Genomic DNA, 14334 nt, shown 5'->3' with positions numbered 1-14334 from the left:
CCCCAGCAGCCCCATCCCATAATGACAACACTGTTGTAGCAGGTTTGCCAGCCATCTGCTTTGACATTTTGCAACATGCTTGACTTTTGCATGTAGCTGAAGTTACAGATAACACCACTACAATTAAATAAAAGATGCTGTTCACTCTAATTCTTCACTAATTCAGGTACCTTTCATCTGAATCTTTAGGTTCTGTGGGGTTCTTTCCTTGTTTCTCTAAAAAACAGAATAAAAAATTAAAACTGAAAAACCCACTTTTCCTGTCTATAGAGGGGAGGCAAAAACTAATGATGTAAAAATGTTTATCCAGTGGTTTTTATTTGAACCCAATAAGAAGCTGCAATAAAGACTGGGTCGTTCAGCTCCTTCCTGAAGAATTAAGGTGAAGAGCATTTTTGCATCACACTTTGTTTTGTGAAATGAAACACACATGACTGCTTCCGCATGAGCCTGTGCTTTTTCTGTTAACAAATGGGTTTACTTCACTCCTCCCTCACCTCTGCCCACTTTCTAACAGGCACTCCTAAAATGCTTTGTGCTACCTTGATTTAAAATGCATGAGATGGTTTGGAATTGCCCCCACCACCACTCAACAAATACCTGTTTTAAAAGCACGGCCCAGGGGACTGAATTTTGCTTGTAACTGTTAATTTAGTGGCATACTTTATGCATACATTATTGTATTTGCCTTAATTTTAATCATGGGTGAGCTGAAAGGCCAGTTATTTATTATAAACCAAAAACCCCACAAGCTCAAATGCCAGCTGGGAAGGCTGAAGAGCTGAAGCCAAGCTTTCTGAAGGGAGCTGCTGATTTTTTTGCGTTGCCTTTCCTGAAGCTGGTTAAAAAGGCAAATAGATTTGGTGGAGCAGGGATAACTCCAGAAGCTGCATTGTACTGTTGGATCACATACTCCTGTGTAGAGTATCCTTTTATAAATACAGTATGGACATTAGCAGGACTGGAACTGTCCTTTTGTGCTAAATATTTTAGGATCTGGTTCTGAGGGGGAAAGAAGCATCTTCTGAAAGTAACTGACTCAGTTTGTCTTAATTTCTTTCATGCTCCAACTTTCACTCTGGCTGGACCAGCAGTTCCATGGCTGATTCCAGGAACTGCAAAATGAAATTCTGAGGCCTGAATGAAATAGAAGGTTGGGCTAGATGATCTCTTCTGGCCATAAATAACATTTCCATAGTATTACACAAGAACCATTTAGTTGTTCCTGCAGCACCCTTTTCTCTATTCTCTTGAAACATCAACTGGGATGTGCATGGGCAAGAGAGGGGCAAATGGTGAAGGGGTTTGGCTTCCTGGGAAGGGACCCTGCACAGCATGCAGCGGGTCCAGAGCAGCGATTCTGAGGATGCTGCTCTCCTGTTTCTAGAATCCAGGTTCAGAGCCTGTTGAGAAGTGAAGCATGAACCATCAGGATGCACAGAAGGAAGAGGGGGAGAGAAGGGAAAAGGCTGATGTCCTTCTGTCTTGTTTGGTTTTTCCACAGACACCAGTGAGATGATAGAGATGCAAGGCTTTGGGGCAAACCTGCTGTCGTGGCAGCTGGAGCACTGCAGCCAGGGCTCCTCCTGTATCTCCTGTTCCACGGGCAGCTCTCCCTACGACATTCCCAGCTGCTGCAACTGCATCCATGACCGGTGAGCAAGCTGTGCAGAGAGCTTACCCAGGGACTGTGTGCATGCCACAGGTAAAAGCAGGAAGGTTTTAGTGGTTGCAGCACTCAAGACAAAGAGTAACAATTTTCAAGTAACCGTTTTCAAGTAGTTTCTAACATAAAAATTGAAGTTAGGCAGCAAGAAATTTAGTTTATTAAAACTAACCTATTAAACTATGCTCAGGTCACATTTTGATAGAACAGTTGCTTCCAGTTCTTTTGTCTAGTGTAAAATACTTCAGCTCTGGAAACGTTATCTTTAACAAGTCATTAACAATTGAATGAAGGGCAGCAGTTCAGTTTGACACAGACCTTTACAGTGCACCTGCAGCAAGTTGGGGCTGTGTGTGCCAGGGGAGAATCTGTCTGGGGCCAAAATGTTGGTGGGGGAAATGCTTTAAAAGTGTAGTTTGTTATTACTATGTCCTTTAACTAAATAAGTCTTGGTGCAGAGAAAATTGCTGTGTGTAGGACGCAGGGATCAGCATGAAATTCCTGATGCTCTCTGTCCTCATGACCTGCTGTTGTCCTGTTGATGCCTCTCCACAGAACTCCACTAAAGATGTTGTGTGAAAGCATGAAGAGGCAGATAATTTCCAGAGCCTTTTATGGATGTAAGTGAAGCTTCTTATATCTGGCCCATGTGGTGTCCATATGCTTATCTAAACAACATGGGATGTTTGGCTTAGAAAGCAGTCTGACCCCAAATTCAGGGCAGTAGAGTGGATGTGACTCCAGTGTCAGTACTGTGAGTTTTGTGCTGGCAGTGGGAGGAGTGATGCACAGTGAAGACAGAATGTGGTTTTACATGGCAGCGTAATGCAGAGCTCGGACATTGCTGGTCTCTGTCAGATCTGTTTAATCTTTGCTGTGATCCCCCATTCTCACGCGGCGCAGTGCGAGCTCAGTGCAGGCAGGACTGTCCTGGGGACCCCCAGGCTGCCCTCAGGCAGGGCTGTGTGGCTGAGCTGCTCCCTCGGTGTCCCCGCAGGGCTGGCGCACTGCCGGCACCTGTCCACGGTGCGCACGCACCTCTCGGCGCTGGTCAACCACAGCATCGTCCCCCCCGACAGACCCGCCAGCGCCGCCGCCGGCCTCACCAAGGAGGTCTGGAGCAAGTACCAGAAGGACAAGAAGGTCAGTGACACATCCCCTTTGTGTCTGGTGCACGGGCTCCACACGCTGCTGCACTGGGCAGGGAATCACCTGGAATGGGCCCCAAGAAATGTTAAAGGTGTTGGACCACAAGGTCGCTTCTCAGCTAGTGAGAGTGAGTCGGTTCTTACAGTCTCATCTCTCCTTTGCTTCTCTGATGACGGCAAAGATATAAATTAATATCAAAGCAACTGATCTATTAGATTGTTTTCATGGAGGGCATGACAGCTTATATTAGACTGGATTTGAGCTAAGGCCCTAAAGGCTTGAATCAAGCTGCAGACTTTATTTAGTGCCCTGCATGCATTTCAGTGTCTCTGTACTCGGTGTGAAGTGACTCTGAGTGTAGCTGAGTTAAATACAGATGTATTGCCTTCAACACCTCTTTCTCCTGGCCGCTGTAGAACTACAAGGAACTGGAATTACTAAGAAGAGTTTACTATGGCGGGGTCCAGCATGAGATACGGAAGGAAGTGTGGCCGTTCTTGTTAGGTCACTACAAATTTGGCATGGCCAAGAAGGAGATGGACCAGGTAGGCAGAGCTTCCATGGAATCTGAGTTACATTTGCAGAGTTTGTTTTCTGGATAGCAACCGTTGGTCTTTATTACTGTTTAATATTCCCAAGGGAAAAGCACTACTGAAAACATTAGCAACACATGCAAGCAGAGGGGGTTTGATACCATGTTTTAATGTCTGAAAGTCACTAAAATGGGAGTTCTTTCTTTCTTGAAGTCAGGGAACCTGCATTCAGCTCTCCTTATGGCATGCATGTGCCCTGAGCACACCCTGTGTCCACAAATTTGTTGCTTATAAAATGGGGAGACATTGACATTTGGGAATTTTACTCAGTGCTGTCATTGGTTGCAGTGACAGCACTGTTCTCCCTGACTGAGAGAATGGGATGTTCTCCCCTGCAGAGCCACAGGACTGCAGCAGGACCCTGCCCTGTGGGGAAGGTCTGGATTGTGTATGGTGGTAAAACATTGCTTTTCTGTGACATCACCCAAATGTTGGCTGAACTGGATAGAACAGTAATGAGGTTTGCCCTGGAATATAATTAACACATTAATCTGCTTTTCAGTTAGTGTTATTGCCAGGGAGGTAGCACTCATGCAGTAGCTGATTCTGTTCTGGATTAAATTGATAAGGAGTGGTTTATATATCAAAACATTTGGCATTTGCTGACTCCCAATTACTTTATATGCCAGGGGGTAATTTATATCCCTGTGAGCACCTGCAGAGCAGAAGGGCAGCCTGACCTCGAGCCTTGCCATGGGCAAATCAGTGTCTTGCAAATGGGGCACTTTATAAGCAGCTCTCTTTTTACTAAATATTGCTGTGGCAATTTTAGTTGTTTGCCTCCCAATAATCTTTAAAAGCCAGTTCTGAACACAGATGGAGAAATAGAGCCCTTCACTGTTCAAACTGGGTCACAGTCCAGACTCTTCCCCCCCTGAATCCAGTCATCATAGTAGATTATAGATTTTCTGGCTGTAGTGTGTACATCAGGAACTGCTCCATTCTTTTTTATCTCAGATTTTCAAGAAAGGCAGGATATTGGAGGTTTCTTGCATAGATTGCATTTTGCTGTCTCTGATCTCCACAGGTATATGAACAACCAGATTTATGATGCATGTTTAGAAATAGAAGGTATGTCTGGAACTGAACCAAAGGACCCAGGTGCTTAGTTTTTAGAGTGGGAGATGTGAAGCCATCTCTCATGGATGCTAGCCCCAGCTTCAAAGGTAATGTGTATAGCTAGAACACAGGAGATTTGACAAGATAAATACTGGAGTCTGTATGATAGGAATTACAGTAAATTCATACAGAGATGTTTCAAGATAGAAAAGATCTGATTTGCAGAACACAGGCTCCTAAAGAAGATTTTTCTCCCTGAGTTTGTACCCTACTAATCCAGGGGTGCTCCACACTTAACCTGGAATTGTAATGAGCTACTCAACACCAGTAGTAAACAAGAGTGATGACTGACTCCTCAAAGGAATGGGCTGTTGGAGACTGAAGCTTTACACTGAGTGTAGGAGTCTGTTAAATTAGTGACGTGAAAACAGTCCTAACACCTGCATGTATAGGAAACGCATTGTGTCCCTAACTGAAGTCATTGCAGGTGATTTATCATCTTTGCTTTCTGATAGTATTTTTGCACTCCCAGATGTGGCTGTCCTCCAGCCCTCCACTAACTGTTGTATTTTATGATTTATGACTCGACAGCTACCTCAAGTGACAAATAGCCTGCAGCTCTTAGCATGAACGCTCGGGTAGCAGCTCAGCCAGCGGAGCGCGGAACCAGGAGCCAGCTCACGATTGTGGTTTCTCTTCAGCTCTTGACAAGTGACAGAGTAGTAAAATTGCTACATGTCCCTTAATGGCTCAAGGGGGATTCTGTGGCTGTCTTTCAAAAGAGAAAGCCACCAGTGGCAAAGATCTGTTTTATTCCTGTGGTGCCCAGTGCAGGAGGATCTGGCCATGCACAGTGCAGCCACAGGACGGGCTGTGCGAGCTGGGATTCCAGAGTGTCTCCCAGGATCTGACTTTGCACAGGCTGGTGTCTATAAACCTCTGACCTGGAATTCTTTGCAAGGGCTACGTTAGTGTTGGAACAGAGGAGCTGGAAGGAGGTGTGATGAAATCAGGGATGATGCAGTTAGAGGTGGCACTCACTCCATAGATTGCATCTGACTTCTGTGTGAGGTTTCACATGACATCTTCTGTTCTGTGTCACTGTCACAATGCTGTTGATAGTGTATACGCCTGCTTATATGGATCCTTTCTGGTGCCTGCAGTGTTATTAATTCCCTGCAGTTAATACCCAACACCTGACTACTCCTCTCCAGTCACAGGGATGTGCTGCTGCAGCAGGAGGGCCTCGGCATCCTTTGGGCTTTTCAGCCTGAGACCCTGCACCTGCCTTAGACCTCTTCCTCCTGTTTCGTGCCAGTGCCTTTTGGCAAGGAGGGCAGTGTCTCAGGACGTGTTTCTGTCTGCAGGTGGACGCAGACATTGCTCTGAGGTACCAGAAGGTGATGGCTGAGTGGAAGGCCTGTGAGGTCATTGTGAAGCAGCGAGAGAAGGAGTCGCATTCGGCCACGCTGGCCAAGTTTTCGTCAGGCAGCAGCATCGACAGCCACGTCCAGCGGCTCATCCACAGGGACTCCACCATCAGCAATGATGTAGGTACTCCCTTCCCACTCACCATCTGGAGTGGGCAGTGCGCTCAGCATTTGCAGAGGTGCAGCCCGGAGGCAGAGATGGAGATTAGCACAGCTCCTGAACTCTGGGCAGAGATTACAGCTGTGGTGCCTCCATGTTAAGAGTGAAGAGCAGCTCTGAATTTTGGGTAGTCTAGAGCTGTTCTTAAGCAGGACATGCCTAAGGGGCTCTGAGGTTCCCCTATGAAGGAAGATCCCCTGTCAGCAGAGGAAGAGCTCTCCTGATCTCTTCCTCGTAGGTCCTTTAGTCAGATCCAGCAGAGAGGAAATGACCACTACTACTGAAGTGTGTGTTTGGTTCTGCATGTCCCAGGTGTTTATATCTGTGGATGAAACGGACTCAGTGGAACAGGACCCCAAAGGGCAGGAGGACCCCGCGCTGACGGCGGTGCCAGCCGGCAGAGCGGCTCCTTTGAGGAGGGGGCCGAGGAAGAAGCTGGCACTGAGGTGGGAAGGACTGAGCCAGGCACACCCCACGTGCAGAGAGCCAAGCCAGGGGTGCTGCAGTCCCAGGACTCTGTCTCAGAGGAGCAGCTGTGTTCCCAGGTGGATTATTTAATGGATGTCGCTTCTGTCTGCGCTGCGTCCTACACAGTAGGTCACACCTGAAGTACCATCATCTCTCTTGTTGCTTTCTGAGCAAACACTGGTACTTTTTCAGATAGGATTTAATGAGAGAGAATCCCAAATTAGAACTACACCTGGTGGGATGGTAACTGAGGATTTTTGCATCCAAGTCTTTTTGTCTGGATTTTGAGCTAGATTGGAAATAAGGCAGCAAGAAACATTCGGGTGTTTTTCTTAAGCAGGAGGGCAAGACAAACAATGTGGTACAATTCTAGTGTTACTTAAATCAAGCTAAAACCCCCATCTAACCAAACTGAACCTCAACCTAAATCTAGATTCAGGGTGCCACCACCTCTGTTACTCTTGCTGTCACACAGCAGCATAGTTGTTGCTTCTCTCTGCTGAAGTTATTTAGCTGAAAATAACCATTTGGAAATAGGACAGGCTTGGCACATTCCCCAGTGAAAACAAATGTGGTTTACCTGGCATTTTTGACAGTAATTGAGTATTTCGATGCCCTCATCTGCTTAGAGTATAATTGTACTGTTTCTGGTTTGGTGATTCTCAGTGCAAATCTGCACAGGGTCCTGGGAATGCTGTGAACTTGGCAGATCTAACTCAAACTTCTCTGTTCTAGATAGAGTTATTGGACACTGTTGCCTTAAATTTGCACAGAATTGATAAAGATGTCCAGAGATGTGACCGGAATTACTGGTATTTTACTGCTGAGAACCTGGAGAAACTCCGAAATGTCATGTGCAGGTAATGAGCTTGTAAACACAACTACTTTCACATTTCTGTCACAATCCATAAACCATAAACTATAATAAAATGCAAATAACAGTCAATAAGGATTCTCACTAATGAATTTTAAAAAACTTGGCAGAAGGAGGAGCAGGCAGGATGGCAGGTTAGAACATGGGTCCAAGTTTGGAATGCAGATTTGAGAAGATTTCTCAAGAGACCGACCCTATTTTAGAGAACTGTTCTCTGAATGTACTCTGAGGTTTGGGTTTCTCCTGATCAGGATGATGCCTCCATGCTCTGAGGGCATGCTGTAAAGGTGACAGTGCCTGTGCCCAGAGACAGTGCTGAGGGACACGTGTAAGTAGACAGAAAGTCTGTATCTACAAATCCAGCCCAAATCAAACCAGTGTCTGACCACTGACAGCAGCTGGAAACGATAGAAAGTTGTTTTCCCATCTGGGAATGCAAATTGCCATGAAGGTGGTTCAGCTACACACACTTAAAGCAGAAAGTGTCATGGACTTTGAGACTTGGAAAAGATAGCAAAATTCCACTTAGGGCAGAAGACAAAAGCCAAAAGCGCAGGTTTTCTCCATAGACTGCTGGGCATTTGTCAGCTGTTTTTTCCCAAACCACTGAGATGCAAGGCATGTGTGTGAGGGTTGGCCTCTTTATCCAGGCAGCAAACAGTAAAGAGCTGTGAAATATTCTGGGAAGTGTCAGAAGGTTCTGAGACTCACACCTCCAGCAGCTGCTTAGGATTTGATCTCACATATGGAATCAGCCTTCAATACAAGGATTTCTTCTTTCCACAGCTATGTCTGGGAGCACCTAGAAGTTGGTTATGTCCAAGGCATGTGTGACCTCCTGGCTCCTTTGATGGTTATTCTTGACAATGGTAGGAAGGGTTTTCCTTTGGGATATGTTGGTATCCTTAGTGCGGTCTTTCCTTAGAAACGCTATTTCAGAAGGAGTTGTCTGCATTAACCAGGGCTGAGTCACCAGCAAAATCAAACCTGTGACTCCTGGTTCATGTTTTCTCCACCTGTGGCTGTTGAGACAGATAACATTTACTTTACCCAAGTTAGTAAAATTACTGTGTTCTGGCAGTTGCTGACACTGAAAAGTCAACTGCAGGCTGGATTCTTTGACACATAACTAATAAAAATGGTCCAGAGTCAGGAACCAACCTCTCTTTCATCTAAATCCTGGGATTAAGAGAACAGCAAAGGGGAAGACCCTGTTCTTCCCAAGCCCTGCAGTTCCATTAATTTGGTTCAAGAAGTCCCACAGTTGCCAGCACTGAGTGTCTGCCTTGTCCCTGCAGATCAGCTGGCCTACAGCTGCTTCAGCCACCTGATGAAGAGGATGAGCCAGAACTTCCCCAATGGAGGTGCTATGGACACACACTTCGCCAACATGCGGTCCCTCATCCAGGTGAATCTGGTTTAAGGGTATCTGAAAGAAGACAAGGTTGTGGCAGAGGCTCAGGACTCACCTGATGCCCCAGTGAAGGGCAGGAGCTCTAAGGAGCGGGGTTCAGGTGTGACTTAAGAGCTCGGGAGGAGGAGTTGTAAGTGGATTGTAGAGTTACAGCCTGAGGGCAGAGATGGAGGCACGGTGGAGGGACGTTTGCCACTTGTTGAGAATCAGTAGGATCTTCACCTTGTTGCTTGGACCTTTAAAGTCATGGTGAAGATCAACTGTGACTCCTCAGGCCAGCACTGAGCCAGGGCACCCAGGTCACAGCACTGGCACACACAGTAAAGGGCTGTTCCTGTGCTTATCAGCTGCTCTGACCATCCTCTGGGATGAGGAGCAGAGTGGGAGTCCAGCACCTCTGACCATGGCTGCTTTCAGACCACATCATGACAGCTGATGTTTTCCATTCTAGATTCTGGACTCAGAACTTTTTGAATTGATGCACCAGAATGGAGATTACACTCACTTTTACTTCTGCTATCGCTGGTTCCTGCTTGACTTTAAAAGAGGTAATAATGTTCTGTGCCTGTAGTTTAGAGTTAGAACTGCAATAGCTCTGTGTTTTGGTGTGAGTGTCTGTCAGGATGGTGAATGGCAGCTGGGATCACTGAAGAGTTTGTAGCCAGGAAAGGTTATGCAGCTCTGAGGTGAAACAGCACTGGAATGAGTCTGAGCTTAGAAAGGGGAGCTGCAAATTCCTGCCCAGTGCAAATGCCTATTTGCTCAAGGTGGTCCCACTCCTGTAAGCTTTGATACCTCCTGTCTAATCCCTGTGATAGCAAGGAGCAGCTCAGCAATAGCTCAGGAGCTGCTGTACTTTGAGTGAGGTGCCTTGTATCGTGTGGGAGCGCCCTGGATCCCAGGATCCTTGCACGAGCACACTCCAGCAGGGTTGGTGCTGACAGGCCCACTGCAGAGCCGAGATACGCCCGGACACACGGTCAGACCTGCAGCCTGTCACACAGCCCTGTACAACACCCCCTGTGCTGCTCTCACATGGTCACTGTGGTTCAGGTACCTTCCTGGGCTTGGCTCTGCACCACCACACCTCCAGGCTCTGGCAGTTGTCCTTTAAAGCCAGTTCTGTGCCTTACGTGCACAAGTGACAGGAGTTGGCTGGAGGAGAGGGGGAGAGGAAAATGAGGAGTCATCAGGTTCTGTTCATGTCTGAGTAAGGCCTGTAGACATTGGTTGGGGGGGGGACATGGTCAGTTGAATAATCAGATGCTCTTGTAATGTTTATTCCCATTCAGAATTGTTGTACGAGGATGTATTTACAGTGTGGGAAGTTATTTGGGCAGCAAAGCACATCTCTTCAGAACATTTTGTCCTTTTCATTGCCTTAGCACTTGTGGAAGTTTATCGAGAGATTATCCGTGATAACAACATGGACTTCACTGATATCATCAAGTTTTTTAATGGTAAGAGCCATTTTGATAGAAAGTAATGAGACTTTGCTCCTTCTCTGGTCCTGAGGCTGTCTGGTGCTGCTCATTTTAAGCTCTGAGTCTCAGTGCTGGGACCTGCAGCACAAGGGATTCATCCACTTCTTCTGTCCTTAATTCTCCAAAACCAACCCCCTGCAACTCTTTGGGATTGCTGCTTGTTACACTAATTAATTAATGCTAATGCTACATGAATAGCAGTGCCAGGGCAGGAAGGTGGTGCTGACAGTTTTGTCTGTGTCTCTTAGAAATGGCTGAGCACCACGATGCTGTGGAGATCCTGAGGATAGCCAGAGACCTTGTCTACAAAGTGCAGACACTGATTGAGAACAAGTGACCATGGGCAGGCTGTCCCCAGGGCCTCGCTGGGAGCCACTGGATGGAGCATTCCTTGCACTGTAATTCCCAATGGCGTTTTAATTGCATCTTCCATGTAATGTAATAAATAGTGAGGAGATGGTAACAGACTTTTAAAACCCAAACTTTCCCTTCACCAGACGAGGCTGGCGTTTGATAGTCCTTGTTACACTCACTTTGTATTTCTAGACAAAATCTTTTTGCATTCTCTATTTCCCTCTCTAGAAGACATCTGTCTTCATCTTTGCGATGTTGAAAGGGGGGATTTGACCTACTGCAACATTTATATTTTGACTTACTGCACCTTTAAAGCCTGGATGCACGTTGTGTGCTCTGCCAGAAGCTGCCATGGAGGCAAGGCCAGGTCCACTGTTGGAAGCATTGGATTGGGTCCTTGGAGGAGCATGGTCCTGGACTCCCTGTCTTTGCCTTGAACATGGAAGAGAATGTGTCTGAGCTCATGTTGCTAAAACATTTGGGTTTGTATTTAGCAGTGATTAAAGTGATAAGGTTCCTGGCTAGGAGAATGGCCTTAAGTTCATGGGAGCAGTTGATGAGCTCATTAGCTAAAACCCCAGTTTGGCCTTGGCTGACTGGCTCACACTGCTCAGTCTTCGTGGCCCACACAGACCTGCCTTTGTTTTGCTTTGCAAACTGACCCTGTGACCACTCCCAGCTGCCAGGACCTGCTCTGTGCTGTTCAGGTGAGCAGGTTCAGCCCACAGACAGGGCTCTGCTCACGCTGGCAGCTCCTGCTCTCTGTGCTGTGCAGAGCCACGGAGTCACATCCCATGGAGAGCAGATGGCAGTGCCCAGCCTGCTCCAGATCACTCACTGCACACTCCTCCTCCTCCCTGCTCTGCAGAGCTTTCTGGGGCGAGTCTCCATGGGATCCTGCAGACACAAACCCGGCGCTTGTCTCTGCGAGCAGGATCAGCCCTTGCCAGGTGAAGGAGCTGGAATTGCTGGGGGGCTCTGAGCTGCTGCTGCAGCCCCTGCTGGGTGTGGGGCCCTGCTGATCCTCAGTCCTAGCAGTGCCCAACCTCCACAGCCTCTGTGGCTGCTTCGCAGTCCCAAAAGTGCTCCAGGTGCATCTGTCCACTTGAAAGCTGAAAAAGTATTTTTAAAAGAATGAGAAGAGTGAGAAAAACCTCCAACTCCCAGAGCCCGGGGAGTGATGGATGTACAGATAATACTGCACTATTTTCCTTTGGTATGCTGGGAATGTTCTGTACAGCTGTTTCACACAAATCCAGTCTGTGAACTTTGCTGTATTTGTTAGAACATTCTATCTGATTGGATTTTATCAATGTTGTGTATTATTTATTTTTGTTGGGAGCAGACTATTCTCTTTATTGCTCAATTATTTATGTTTAAATGTAACTTATGAATAAATACTTATTGTCAAGGCATCCCGTGGAGCTCTTTGGGACCGATTTCTCTCCTCCCAAGGTGATTCCAATGACAGAACAGGGATGAGGCTATCTGGGAGGATAGGACGAGATGTAATTAATGTTTCTCTGATGAGCTGCATGGGCTGTGGTGCTAAAGGCAGTAAGTAGGTCACCAGCAAGTAGACTCCTGAGGTCCTGTAGAGGACTTTAAGGGCAGTTTTAATGTACCCACTTGGCTGAGCCTGAGCCAGCCCAGCCCAAGACCAGAAATAGGCTTATGACAAGTGTTAAAAAGTAAAAGTTTCATCCTGAAATTTTAAGCCTGACTGCGCTGCAGCTGCATTGAATCCAACTGAGCTGCTGGACTTCCAGAAGAGATCCTCCTCCATCACTCCCAGTCCCTGTTCAAACCCCTTAAACTCCTCCAGCTATGCCTCCCCTGCAGCAGGGATGGTCCTTCCTCAGTCTCACCTGGCTGCTTGGCTGCTACTGGCAGTTTTTGAAGTGGTGTTCCAGGTTTTTAGGCTAAATAGGTCTGCCTGGAGATGAGTCTCTGGGGAGTTACGGAACATTTTCCCATTCCACTGTAAAAAGGCCCAACAAAGGCCTCTGTGTGCAGGGGTGGGTGTAGCCCTCCCTCAGCCACTGCTTGTTACAGCTGCTAATTGGGTATTTATCGCTATCAACAAGGATCAGCCCTTTTTGAAGTGCATCCAAAGACATGTTGGCCTAAATAAACTCCCAGTGTCCTTGTGTCCTCTGCATTCACCTGTCTGCATGGTGGGACTGGGGTGGGCAGAGCACCTGAGCACTACAGCTGGGCTTACAGCTGGCTCTTGTCCCTTTGTGCTTCCCACACATCCCCCAGCGGTCCCTTTGCAAAGTCTCAGTAATTTTTAACACAATTATTTAGACCTGTGGTGTTTCCTCCCCCCCCTCTGCCTGAGCCCACCCGGGGGTCCAGCCCCACCCCCTGACCTGCTGCCCCCAATGCCACCATGGGGTTTGACTTGCCCTGTGCTGGATGACCGTCCATGTCCACCACGTCCACCACATCCACGTCCCAGAGACCAGGGACCAGGAGAACCTGGGACTCCAACTTCAGCATCTGCAGGAGAGAGAGCAGTTACACAGGGGGCAGCTCTGGCCAGGCTGTTCAGCCCATCCCTCCTCGCCCTGCACAGCCCACAGCACAGGACAGGGCCCGACTGCCTAACGGGTGGGAGAGTCCCAGCAGGGAGGGTCCCAGGCATGCTGCTGCTCTGCTGGGCCTCAGTGGGGCTGGCAGGACCCCTCTGCCCTGGGATGGGCTCTGGCCCGAGTCCTCTCGGCTCAGCAGCAGAAGGGCACATGACAGGGCACCGTTTTCCAAGTTCTCACATATTCCTGAAGCTGCAGAGGCTTTGCTTTCCCCCTGCACAGCGTTGCCAGATCCAGACACACACGGCCCTCGTGAAGCTCTGTGCCTGGTCCGGGTGAGCTCCAGCCCCGCGGATCCGTGACGCACCTGGAGCGGCTGCGATGGCTCCGGAGGGAGGGAAGACATTGGTCTTGGAACTGGGAAATCACAAACAAAGTGAGGGATCTGCATGCAAAGCATAGGGAGGAAAATGCAGAAACCTGTTTCCGATTTCAGTGCATGTTTATTTCAGGTTTATATTTATTTCAGGCAAGTGCTTATTACATGGATATCATTCATGTTGGATACCTAAATTCTGGAGCATGAAGAGCCAGTATTGTACAGCTGAATAGTAAAAATACAATATGTACAAAATTAGTTGCTTTTTCACATAGCAGATGTATCCAAACACATAAAAATCTTTACAGTCTAGTTTGTCAATATTCAGTATTTCAGTAAATTGGTAACACAGTGACACGTCCTCACTGTAAACACGGACTGCACCTGCCCAGGTGAGCGCGACGCGAGGGCTCCTGTGAGGTGCAGGGGAGGGACGGGGGCTCCGGGCCAGCGATGGCAACGACTGGGCTCACAATCAGCAGCTCCAGTGACACATTCCTAACGCGGGGAGCACAGCGAGATAAAATAAATAAATAAATGCTTTAGGCAGGAGGGAGGGAGGTCACATGCAGTGACAGAGCAGGGGGTCCCTGCTCCCACCACAGCTCCTCACCCAGAGATGCCCAGGCTGGGGCCTGACCAGAAGCCAATAAATCATTGGGTGGTTGCAGTCAGTCCCTGGTATCTCGCTCTGTCAAGCCCCACCACACTTTTGGCTCAGGTTGTTAAGGCGTATCCATAAGGCATTCGCACCGGGATCCCGCTGG

At 47.8% G+C, this 14334-nt stretch overlaps 1 protein-coding gene across 1 annotated transcript in view; it reads left to right on the top strand.

The window, feature by feature from the left end:
- Nucleotides 1-12803, top strand: part of SGSM2 (small G protein signaling modulator 2) — a 33369-nt gene extending 20566 nt beyond the window's left edge. The window contains 13 exon segments of the mRNA XM_017730909.1: nt 1505-1655; nt 2222-2286; nt 2664-2809; nt 3232-3360; nt 5835-6017; nt 6370-6453; nt 6456-6650; nt 7261-7385; nt 8186-8268; nt 8698-8807; nt 9265-9361; nt 10106-10273; nt 10546-12803. Coding sequence (XP_017586398.1) covers nt 1505-1655; nt 2222-2286; nt 2664-2809; nt 3232-3360; nt 5835-6017; nt 6370-6453; nt 6456-6650; nt 7261-7385; nt 8186-8268; nt 8698-8807; nt 9265-9361; nt 10106-10273; nt 10546-10634 — 1625 coding nt within the window. The 3' untranslated portion in view covers nt 10635-12803.
- Nucleotides 12804-14334: the final 1531 nt, after the last annotated feature.

This window comes from Corvus brachyrhynchos, unplaced genomic scaffold, assembly GCF_000691975.1.
Source record: "Corvus brachyrhynchos isolate BGI_N302 unplaced genomic scaffold, ASM69197v1 scaffold283, whole genome shotgun sequence".
Classification (NCBI taxonomy): Eukaryota; Metazoa; Chordata; class Aves; order Passeriformes; family Corvidae; genus Corvus; species Corvus brachyrhynchos.
Note: the sequence above shows the minus strand (reverse complement) of the source record. Positions and strands in the feature narration are given on the sequence as shown.